The sequence below is a fragment of the Pygocentrus nattereri genome, chromosome 4, assembly GCF_015220715.1.
Source record: "Pygocentrus nattereri isolate fPygNat1 chromosome 4, fPygNat1.pri, whole genome shotgun sequence".
Lineage (NCBI taxonomy): Eukaryota > Metazoa > Chordata > Actinopteri > Characiformes > Serrasalmidae > Pygocentrus > Pygocentrus nattereri.
Genome location: NC_051214.1, coordinates 898,879 through 911,378, shown reverse-complemented (window position 1 = coordinate 911,378; position 12,500 = coordinate 898,879). Strand labels below are relative to the sequence as shown.

The 12,500-nt window shown below is 43.4% G+C and overlaps 2 protein-coding genes across 4 annotated transcripts in view; both read right to left on the bottom strand.

The window, feature by feature from the left end:
• The window catches only part of bub1 (BUB1 mitotic checkpoint serine/threonine kinase), a 28,225-nt gene extending 28,061 nt beyond the window's left edge, over positions 1-164 (bottom strand). The window contains exon 1 of the mRNA XM_037537523.1: positions 1-164. This exon is cut by the window's left edge and continues 43 nt beyond it. The gene's annotated coding sequence lies outside the window, so the exon portion shown is untranslated.
• Positions 165-11,131: 10,967 nt separating this feature from the next.
• Positions 11,132-12,500, bottom strand: part of syncrip (synaptotagmin binding, cytoplasmic RNA interacting protein) — a 26,392-nt gene continuing 25,023 nt past the window's right edge. For 2 of the 3 annotated variants that reach the window (XM_037538060.1, XM_037538061.1), the window contains exon 12: positions 11,132-11,967. In XM_037538060.1, coding sequence (XP_037393957.1) covers positions 11,929-11,967 — 39 coding nt within the window. In that variant the 3' untranslated portion in view covers positions 11,132-11,928. The remainder of the gene's footprint in view (positions 11,968-12,500) is intronic. The other variant, XM_037538059.1, reaches the window with a different exon arrangement.

Sequence of the window (12,500 nt, the reverse complement as noted above, 5' to 3'; positions counted from 1 at the left end):
GATCCAGGCGACGTCGACCTGCCCCTAAACTCTTATTCTACCCGTGAAACTGTTTACTAACGTTATTAGACGCATAACCGCCGCCCGCCGCCTCGCTCCCGCTGCCCGGCTCGCCTCCCTACTAACGAAACTAATGTTTTCAAATCGCCCGCTCTGACCAATCACAGCGCGCCTCCGTCTCTGCGCACCAATCGGAGTCGAGGACGGCGCGGCCCGCCTTTGAGCCCTACATAGGGCGCGTTCCAATCCACGGAGTGCGCACTAGCTCACTCCAGCTCGGAAATGACCGTTGGCGGTTGCCCGAAACCACCTCCCACATCAGTGTTGACCCTTTTATGGACCACTTTAGAACATGTTTGATCTCGGCGAACATGAAACACGTTTTACTGACCAGCTAAACTTTTTAAAAAGTTCGTAACTAGAACGGAAAACGCTGAGCTCCCTACAAAGGGCTCACACAAAATGGGACCAGACAGCAAAAAAAACATTAACAACTCGTTAGAAATTTTATTTTATTGATTTATTTTTTAAACAAAACATTTCTTGCGTTTTAATTTCGTTAAAGTCCTGTTGAAATCTGTAAAGTGGAAGATGGAACACAACAAACTCGACTGGCAGTGCCAATCGACTGTGAGCAGGGCGGAGCTCCAGATTTGGTCACGCCCACAGCGTATAAGGCAGCTGGTTTATGTACATTAACATTAAGATCACCTCACTGTCCACTTTATCAGCTCCACTGACCGTATAGCTGCTCTCTGTAGTTCTACAGTTACAGACTGTAGTCCATCTGTTTCTCTGATACTCTGTTACCCTGTTCTTCAGTGGTCAGGACCCCCATGGACCCTCACAGAGCAGGTACTTTTTGGGTGGTGGATCATTCTCAGCACTGCAGTAACACTGACGCTGTGCTGGTGCGAGTGGATCAGACATGCTTGCTGCTGGAGATTTCTAGATAAGCTCACCGAGTCAGAGCCGTTCACAGTGGTGGTGATGGGAACCAGACGTCCCTCTAAAAGCTCCTCACAGTGGTGGTGATAGGAACCAGACGACCCCTCTAAAAGCTCCTCACAGTGGTGGTGATAGGAACCAGACGTCCCTCTAAAAGCTCCTCACAGTGGTGGTGATAGGAACCAGACGTCCCTCTAAAAGCTCCTACAGAAAGTTCCTACATGAGCTGGTTCTGAATTCACTGCCTGATGACTGAGACGCTGTTTTATGAGAGTTTAGAGAACTTCAACTCCATTCATGGTGGAGGGAGACATGCAGGGCGCTGTGCGGCAAAATAGTCCCCAAAGAAAACTCATTACTCCAGATTTTCCACTGTTTTCCATCATCAACATTCCATATAAGCTCAGAAGACTCGTGTAGGTTCTCTGGTGGTTCTGGATGGTTAATAAAGTGTCTATATCTGTGTTGTAGTCATGGCGACGCCTGGTTCCCATCACCACCACTGTAAAGACGTCTGAACCGCTTCACACCAAACCCTCTGAACCTCTGATTACACCTCACGCACTGGATTATGGGGGGCTTTAGAAAACGGCGAAGCTCCACAGCCGGTTATTGATGGTTATTGATGGTTATTAGAGGTATTAATGGAACAAACGTCGGTTTACGGCTCGTTATTTACACAAACAGTGCGCGCCGCGCCTCAACACCTGTGAACACGTAATGCAGCGTCTATGCAGGTTCACATTCATTCATTCAGCCGGAAAGCGGCCGGTTTATGAGGAGCCTGGCTGACATCTAGTGGTGAGGCTGCAGGTTGCACCCGGCTGACTCCCCATCCCTCACCCCTCCCTCTCCAGGCGTGCAGTACCACTACTGAGAGCTGATTGGTCAGTGTTACTGCTACTGAGAGCTGATTGGTTAGTGTTACTGCTACTGAGAGCTGATTGGTTAGCGTTACTGCTACTGAGAGATGATTGGTCAGAGTTACTGCTACTGAGAGCTGATTGGTTAGTGTTACTGCTACTGAGAGCTGATTGGTTAGAGTTACTGCTACTGAGAGCTGATTGGTCAGTGTTACTGCTACAGAGAGCTGATTGGTTAGAGTTACTGCTACTGAGAGCTGATTGGTTAGAGTTACTGGTACTGAGAGCTGATTGGTTAGAGTTACTGCTACTGAGAGCTGATTGGTTAGAGTTACTGCTACTGAGAGCTGATTGGTCAGTGTTACTGCTACTGAGAGCTGATTGGTTAGTGTTACTGCTACTGAGAGCTGATTGGTTAGTGTTACTGCTACTGAGAGCTGATTGGTTAGAGTTACTGCTACTGAGAGCTGATTGGTTAGCGTTACTGCTACTGAGAGCTGATTGGTTAGCGTTACTGCGACTGAGACCTGATTGGTTAGCGTTACTGCTACTGAGAGCTGATTGGTTAGTGTTACTGCTACTGAGAGCTGATTGGTTAGTGTTACTGCTACTGAGAGATGATTGGTCAGTGTTACTGCTACAGAGAGCTGATTGGTTAGAGTTACTGCGACTGAGACCTGATTGGTTAGCGTTACTGCTACTGAGAGCTGATTGGTTAGTGTTACTGCTACTGAGAGCTGATTGGTTAGTGTTACTGCTACTGAGAGCTGATTGGTTAGTGTTACTGCTACTGAGAGCTGATTGGTTAGTGTTACTGCTACTGAGAGCTGATTGGTTAGTGTTACTGCTACTGAGAGATGATTGGTCAGTGTTACTGCTACTGAGAGCTGATTGGTTAGCGTTACTGCGACTGAGACCTGATTGGTTAGCGTTACTGCTACTGAGAGCTGATTGGTTAGTGTTACTGCTACTGAGAGCTGATTGGTTAGTGTTACTGCTACTGAGAGCTGATTGGTTAGTGTTACTGCTACTGAGAGCTGATTGGTTAGTGTTACTGCTACTGAGAGCTGATTGGTTAGAGTTACTGCTACTGAGAGCTGATTGGTTAGAGTTACTGGTACTGAGAGCTGATTGGTTAGAGTTACTGCTACTGAGAGCTGATTGGTCAGTGTTACTGCTACTGAGAGCTGATTGGTTAGTGTTACTGCTACTGAGAGCTGATTGGTTAGTGTTACTGCTACTGAGAGCTGATTGGTTAGAGTTACTGCTACTGAGAGCTGATTGGTTAGAGTTACTGCTACTGAGAGCTGATTGGTTAGAGTTACTGCTACTGAGAGCTGATTGGTTAGTGTTACTGCTACTGAGAGCTGATTGGTTAGCGTTACTGCGACTGAGACCTGATTGGTTAGTGTTACTGCTACTGAGAGCTGATTGGTTAGTGTTACTGCTACTGAGAGCTGATTGGTTAGAGTTACTGCTACTGAGAGCTGATTGGTTAGAGTTACTGCTACTGAGAGCTGATTGGTTAGAGTTACTGCTACTGAGAGCTGATTGGTTAGTGTTACTGCTACTGAGAGCTGATTGGTTAGCGTTACTGCGACTGAGACCTGATTGGTTAGCGTTACTGCGACTGAGACCTGATTGGTTAGCGTTACTGCTACTGAGAGCTGATTGGTTAGTGTTACTGCTACTGAGAGCTGATTGGTTAGAGTTACTGCTACTGAGAGCTGATTGGTTAGTGTTACTGCTACTGAGAGCTGATTGGTTAGAGTTACTGCTACTGAGAGCTGATTGGTTAGTGTTACTGCTACTGAGAGCTGATTGGTTAGAGTTACTGCTACTGAGAGCTGATTGGTTAGTGTTACTGCTACTGAGAGCTGATTGGTTAGCGTTACTGCTACTGAGAGCTGATTGGTTAGTGTTACTGCTACTGAGAGCTGATTGGTTAGTGTTACTGCTACTGAGAGCTGATTGGTTAGAGTTACTGCTACTGAGAGCTGATTGGTTAGTGTTACTGCTACTGAGAGCTGATTGGTTAGAGTTACTGCTACTGAGAGCTGATTGGTTAGTGTTACTGCTACTGAGAGCTGATTGGTTAGAGTTACTGCTACTGAGAGCTGATTGGTTAGTGTTACTGCTACTGAGAGCTGATTGGTTAGTGTTACTGCTACTGAGAGCTGATTGGTTAGAGTTACTGCTACTGAGAGCTGATTGGTTAGAGTTACTGCTACTGAGAGCTGATTGGTTAGTGTTACTGCTACTGAGAGCTGATTGGTTAGTGTTACTGCGACTGAGAGCTGATTGGTTAGTGTTACTGCTACTGAGAGCTGATTGGTTAGAGTTACTGCTACTGAGAGCTGATTGGTTAGTGTTACTGCTACTGAGAGCTGATTGGTTAGAGTTACTGCTACTGAGAGCTGATTGGTTAGTGTTACTGCTACTGAGAGCTGATTGGTTAGTGTTACTGCTACTGAGAGCTGTTTGGTTAGAGTCACTGCTACTGAGAGCTGATTGGTTAGCGTTACTGCTACTGAGAGCTGATTGGTTAGCGTTGCTGCTACTGAGAGCTGATTGGTTAGAGTTACTGCTACTGAGAGCTGATTGGTTAGAGTTACTGCTACTGAGAGCTGATTGGTTAGTGTTACTGCTACTGAGAGCTGATTAGTTAGAGTTACTGCTACTGAGAGCTGATTGGTCAGTGTTACTGCTACTGAGAGCTGTTTGGTTAGAGTCACTGCTACTGAGAGCTGATTGGTTAGTGTTACTGCTACTGAGAGCTGATTGGTTAGTGTTACTGCTACTGAGAGCTGATTGGTTAGTGTTACTGCTACTGAGAGCTGATTGGTTAGAGTTACTGCTACTGAGAGCTGATTGGTTAGCGTTACTGCTACTGAGAGCTGATTGGTTAGTGTTACTGCTACTGAGAGCTGATTGGTTAGCGTTACTGCTACTGAGAGCTGACTGGTTAGCGTTACTGCTACTGAGAGCTGATTGGTTAGAGTTACTGCTACTGAGAGCTGATTGGTTAGCGTTACTGCTGCTGAGAGCTGATTGGTTAGCGTTACTGCTACTGAGAGCTGATTAGTTAGAGTTACTGCTACTGAGAGCTGATTGGTTAGCGTTACTGCTACTGAGAGCTGATTGGTTAGAGTTACTGCTACTGAGAGCTGATTGGTTAGAGTTACTGCTACTGAGAGCTGATTGGTTAGAGTTACTGCTACTGAGAGCTGATTGGTCAGCGTTACTGCTACTGAGAGCTGATTGGTTAGAGTTACTGCTACTGAGAGCTGATTGGTTAGAGTTACTGCTACTGAGAGCTGATTGGTTAACGTTACTGCTACTGAGAGAATTCTAAAGACAACTGAAGACTGAGCACCTGCTGCTGTAGCGGTACAGTATGTTTAACTGATATTTCCTAATATAATTATAAATATAAATGAAGTTTCTGCGCTGAAGGCAGTTTTTCAGGATGAATTCACAGGTCAAATCAAACTCGAAGCTGCTTTTGTTTACAGTATAAAACATTTTATTTGCAAGAATGCAAAAAACATTTATGCACCAATAGTTCATTTAAAACCAAACACATCCGGGGGGAAAAGAAAGAGAAAATCAGGAGTATTGATGAATTGGCTGTGTTCAAAACCCAGTCCACACACTCGGTCGACAATCCGTAAACAGCAGTCCGGCGCCGTGGCTTCCCAGGCCTGGTGAGCAGGATCGAGAGCAAGCTAACGACGCTAGCGCTAACATGCTCAACCCGGTGCTGCGTGTTTCACACTAAACAGCACAAACGTGAATAAAAAAGGCACCTTCTCTCTCAGACCGTCCAGCAGAACCACCGCGCTCTGGTTACAGACACCACAACGGCCCGATCTCTGCCCACTGGACCTGGACCTGGACCTTACGGTCGATCATCACGGTAAAAGACTCCAGCGCGTCTCCCTGAACCCAGAAAACCCGCCGAGCTTCAAACTGAAAGCCGACAGCAGCCGAAACGATATCCGTGCTAATAAGCTCCACAGATGCAGGAGATGAACGCTGAACATTCCTCGGATACAGCTTCAGGATAAATCCCAGAACGACATCTTTCCTTTTAAGCAGCTGGATTTTCTAAACCTCAACACATCTGAACAGCTGAACAGCGGCCAACGATGAGCCGACGAGCTGGATCGGGAGTTTTACCCAGCAGAGTTCATTAAAAAGTCCGGGATTAAATCATCTGGCTAACTGAGAAAATCCTGCTTTTCAAACAACCTTTGATGAGAACATGAGTTTATATCTCAAGTACAGACACTTAAAGCCAGGGATTCATTTCAAAGGACTTTTATTCTGTATGTGGTATTGTGATATAAACCGAGTCCGTTCTACAGTTTCTCATTAGACTGAATGAATAACCGACTCTAAATGTAGGTATTGTGATATAAACCGAGTCCGTTCTACAGTTTCTCATTAGACTGAATGAATAACCGACTCTAAATGTAGGTATTGTGATATAAACCGAGTCCGTTCTACAGTTTCTCATTAGACTGAATGAATAACCGACTCTAAATGTAGGTATTGTGATATAAACCGAGTCCGTTCTACAGTTTCTCATTAGACTGAATGAATAACCGGCTCTAAATGTAGGTATTGTGATATAAACCGAGTCCGTTCTACAGTTTCTCATTAGACTGAATGAATAACCGACTCTAAATGTAGGTATTGTGATATAAACCGAGTCCGTTCTACAGTTTCTCATTAGACTGAATGAATAACCGACTCTAAATGTAGGTATTGTGATATAAACCGAGTCCGTTATACAGTTTCTCATTAGGCTGAATGAATAACCGACTCTAAATGTAGGTATTGTGATATAAACCGAGTCCGTTCTACAGTTTCTCATTAGGCTGAATGAATAACCGGCTCTAAATGTAGGTATTGTGATATAAACCGAGTCCGTTCTACAGTTTCTCATTAGACTGAATGAATAACCGACTCTAAATGTAGGTATTGTGATATAAACCGAGTCCGTTCTACAGTTTCTCATTAGACTGAATGAATAACCGACTCTAAATGTAGGTATTGTGATATAAACCGAGTCCGTTCTACAGTTTCTCATTAGACTGAATGAATAACCGGCTCTAAATGTAGGTATTGTGATATAAACCGAGTCCGTTCTACAGTTTCTCATTAGACTGAATGAATAACCGGCTCTAAATGTAGGTATTGTGATATAAACCGAGTCCGTTCTACAGTTTCTCATTAGGCTGAATGAATAACCGACTCTAAATGTAGGTATTGTGATATAAACCGAGTCCGTTCTACAGTTTCTCATTAGGCTGAATGAATAACCGACTCTAAATGTAGGTATTGTGATATAAACCGAGTCCGTTCTACAGTTTCTCATTAGACTGAATGAATAACCGACTCTAAATGTAGGTATTGTGATATAAACCGAGTCCGTTCTACAGTTTCTCATTAGGCTGAATGAATAACCGACTCTAAATGTAGGTATTGTGATATAAACCGAGTCCGTTCTACAGTTTCTCATTAGGCTGAATGAATAACCGACTCTAAATGTAGGTATTGTGATATAAACCGAGTCCGTTCTACAGTTTCTCATTAGACTGAATGAATAACCGGCTCTAAATGTAGGTATTGTGATATAAACCGAGTCCGTTCTACAGTTTCTCATTAGACTGAATGAATAACCGGCTCTAAATGTAGGTATTGTGATATAAACCGAGTCCGTTCTACAGTTTCTCATTAGACTGAATGAATAACCGACTCTAAATGTAGGTATTGTGATATAAACCGAGTCCGTTCTACAGTTTCTCATTAGGCTGAATGAATAACCGACTCTAAATGTAGGTATTGTGATATAAACCGAGTCCGTTCTACAGTTTCTCATTAGGCTGAATGAATAACCGACTCTAAATGTAGGTATTGTGATATAAACCGAGTCCGTTCTACAGTTTCTCATTAGGCTGAATGAATAACCGACTCTAAATGTAGGTATTGTGATATAAACCGAGTCCGTTCTACAGTTTCTCATTAGGCTGAATGAATAACCGACTCTAAATGTAGGTATTGTGATATAAACCGAGTCCGTTCTACAGTTTCTCATTAGGCTGAATGAATAACCGACTCTAAATGTAGGTATTGTGATATAAACCGAGTCCGTTCTACAGTTTCTCATTAGACTGAATGAATAACCGGCTCTAAATGTAGGTATTGTGATATAAACCGAGTCCGTTCTACAGTTTCTCGTTAGACTGAATGAATAACCGACTCTAAATGTAGGTATTGTGATATAAACCGAGTCCGTTCTACAGTTTCTCATTAGACTGAATGAATAACCGACTCTAAATGTAGGTATTGTGATATAAACCGAGTCCGTTCTACAGTTTCTCATTAGGCTGAATGAATAACCGACTCTAAATGTAGGTATTGTGATATAAACCGAGTCCGTTCTACAGTTTCTCATTAGGCTGAATGAATAACCGACTCTAAATGTAGGTATTGTGATATAAACCGAGTCCGTTCTACAGTTTCTCATTAGGCTGAATGAATAACCGACTCTAAATGTAGGTATTGTGATATAAACCGAGTCCGTTCTACAGTTTCTCATTAGACTGAATGAATAACCGGCTCTAAATGTAGGTATTGTTATATAAACCGAGTCCGTTCTACAGTTTCTCGTTAGACTGAATGAATAACCGACTCTAAATGTAGGTATTGTGATATAAACCGAGTCCGTTCTACAGTTTCTCATTAGACTGAATGAATAACCGACTCTAAATGTAGGTATTGTGATATAAACCGAGTCTGTTCTACAGTTTCTCATTAGACTGAATGAATAACCGACTCTAAATGTAGGTATTGTGATATAAACCGAGTCTGTTCTACAGTTTCTCATTAGACTGAATGAATAACCGACTCTAAATGTAGGTATTGTGATATAAACCGAGTCCGTTCTACAGTTTCTCATTAGACTGAATGAATAACCGACTCTAAATGTAGGTATTGTGATATAAACCGAGTCCGTTCTACAGTTTCTCATTAGACTGAATGAATAACCGACTCTAAATGTAGGTATTGTGATATAAACCGAGTCTGTTCTAGTTTCTCATTAGACTGAATGAATAACCGACTCTAAATGTAGGTATTGTGATATAAACCGAGTCTGTTCTACAGTTTCTCATTAGACTGAATGAATAACCGACTCTAAATGTAGGTATTGTGATATAAACCGAGTCCGTTCTACAGTTTCTCATTAGGCTGAATGAATAACCGACTCTAAATGTAGGTATTGTGATATAAACCGAGTCCGTTCTACAGTTTCTCATTAGGCTGAATGAATAACCGACTCTAAATGTAGGTATTGTGATATAAACCGAGTCCGTTCTACAGTTTCTCATTAGACTGAATGAATAACTGGCTCTAAATGTAGGTATTGTGATATAAACCGAGTCTGTTCTACAGTTTCTCATTAGACTGAATGAATAACCGACTCTAAATGTAGGTATTGTGATATAAACCGAGTCTGTTCTACAGTTTCTCATTAGACTGAATGAATAACCGGCTCTAAATGTAGGTATTGTGATATAAACCGAGTCTGTTCTACAGTTTCTCATTAGGCTGAATGAATAACCGACTCTAAATGTAGGTATTGTGATATAAACCGAGTCCGTTCTACAGTTTCTCATTAGGCTGAATGAATAACCGACTCTAAATGTAGGTATTGTGATATAAACCGAGTCTGTTCTACAGTTTCTCATTAGACTGAATGAATAACCGACTCTAAATGTAGGTATTGTGATATAAACCGAGTCCGTTCTACAGTTTCTCATTAGACTGAATGAATAACCGACTCTAAATGTAGGTATTGTGATATAAACCGAGTCCGTTCTACAGTTTCTCATTAGGCTGAATGAATAACCGACTCTAAATGTAGGTATTGTGATATAAACCGAGTCTGTTCTACAGTTTCTCATTAGACTGAGTGTGATTTCATACCAGCGCTCTGTAAAGCTACGAAGTTTCTGGTTTCGGTGTCTGTAACCAGACGAGCCGCCGTTGCTGAACTTACCCTTTAAGATAGACGGTGCTTCAGTCATGTTGCGCATGTTTACGTAAAGCAGACCCTGGTAAACAAACACAGGATATGTGAACATTTTCCAAATAATTACATTTGCAACCATAAAAACAGGTTGTTAAAAAAAATTATAATAATAATTAAGACTCACTGATATGCAGGGGGGGGGGGTCTGCTAAAGCTTCTCAAAAAAAGTATTTTTATCCTTTATGTTCAAAGCTTTACCAAAAAAAGAAAAACAAAAAAGGGAAAAATGTCCTAAACTATAATACAACCAGTAACTAGACACCTCTTGGGGGGAGGAGGGGGGCAGCTTTTAGAGCTGAGAGGAGACGAAGGCAAGGCTTAGTTTAGACTCATCATCTGAGTGTCACACACACACACACACACACACACGGTCAGCGCGCGCGCACACACACACACACACACACACACAGTCTGAGTGCTGGCAGCATCATCGGAACAGCGTTATAAAACTATAATACACTAAAGTAGATCGGCTCCGCTGTCGCCTTTGTGCATAAAGTCGAGTAGAAAAGCCCTGCGCTCGGTACGAGTCTCCGTGTTTATGTACATTACAGAGAGGGTAGTCTCCCGCCTCCACGCTGAGGTAGTTAACAGACCCTTTAGAAAGGAGCAGTCCACCCAAAAACCCACCAACCTAGTTCACAGTTTCCCCACCGTTGTCCCAAATGTAGTCCAGCAGCCGAGACACGTCCAGCTTCAGCGCTGGAGCCGCGAGGCGACGCAGCGAACAAGTAACTGAACGTCATCAGCACGTTGCGTCGGATGAATCTGCACCTGACCGTCTGCCGATACGGAGCGCCGACTCTGCACTTTATTCTGACCACCTCCTTGTTTCTCCGCTCACTGTCCACTTTATCAGCTCCACTGACCGTATAGCTGCACTCTGTAGTTCTACAGTTACAGACTGTAGTCCATCTGTTTCTCTGATACTCTGTTACCCTGTTCTTCAGTGGTCAGGACCCCCATGGACCCTCACAGAGCAGGTACTGTTTGGGCGGTGGGTCATTCTCAGCACTGCATTGACACTGACGTGGTGGTGTTGTGCTGGTCTGAGTGGATCAGACAGCAGTGCTGCTGGAGCTTTTAAACCCCTCAGTGTCTCTACTGGACTGAGAATAGTCCACCAACCAAACATATCCAGTGGGCAGCATCCTGTGGGCAGCGTCCTGTGGGCAGCGTCCTGTGGGCAGCGTCCTGTGACCACTGATGAAGGACTGGATGACCAACACAAACTGTGCAGCAGCAGATGAGCTGTCGTCTCTGACTTTACATCTACAAGATGGACCGACGAGGTAGGAGTGTCTAATAGAGTGGACACCGTTTAAAATGGGGGGGGGGTATTAACTTCAGCATTGGCGTCGTAGCTCCAGCGCTCAGACTAAAGACGGCGAACCTCTCTCGGCTGATGACGTAAAGCTGGGAAAGTGTGCAAATTTGATTTTTTGGTGAACTTCTCCTTCAACAATAACAAACACCAACAACAACAAAAGCAAAACTAAAGGTTCTTAAATGAACCATATCTTTTTTTTTTTTTCCTGGAATGCCTGACCGAGCAGGCCAGGTGGTTCACACCTGCAAGACATCATAAAAACAAAATCAAAACTACAAAAACATACAAAAAGTGCAAAAAATCATTTTTCTTTTTTTTACATAAAGGATAAGAATGCTTGGGGCGAACAACAGCAGCTCCTTCAGCAACTCTGAGCGCTGAACGGCGGACTGTTTTCTTTGGGGACTTTTAGCACACGGGGCACAAACAGGTCACCAATTACGTGAATAAAAAAACTGGGGGGGAAACAAAAACAAACAAACAAACAAACAAACAAAAACAAAAACAGCATTAAATAGTAAAAGGAGACGAAGCCTCTGCTGTGATCTCAGGCGTCAGTCATGAGCAGTTATGATCTCTCCGTAAGGCAGGAACAGGAGTGGACCGCAGTGTTCTGGACCTTACCGCTGACCTCCGGGGGGCGCTGTCCGGCGGAGAGCGGCTCAGCGAGGGGCGCTCCGTGCTCAGAGGGACTGTTCAGCACCACTCTCCAGCCCCTTTCCCTGCTCGTCGGGTAACAAAAGGAACACGGATTAGACGGAACGCCACATCAGACTAAACCAGCACAGTCACAGCGTCGCTGTCCTAACAAAACCCAACACCCGAACACAGAAACCAGGACCCTGAGGGGAAAGGGGGGTTCACGGTTACTCACATTAACCAAAATAAAATGGCCTAATTCATATTCTAAAGCCTTTTGGACCCGGGCGTTTCTATTTGAAGCAGCCACGAAACGTAAGACAGAAAGTGATAATAATAATAATAATAATAATAATAATAATAAATAATGGGGTGAGGTTCTGATATGACAGCGACAACACAAACGAGGGATCATCAATTCCAGACCTTAAAATATGACCGAAACAAGCACAGATGGCTGGTTTTCCCTGCTTAAACCGGACCTGATCAGTTTCAGAGCCGAGTCAGGTGTTTAGGCAGGAAAACAAACCGCGCTGACCTAAAGCCGAAACTGATGACCCCTCAGAACATCGACAAAGAGGGAAAAAAACACTAAAGATGTTAAATTATAAAGTGA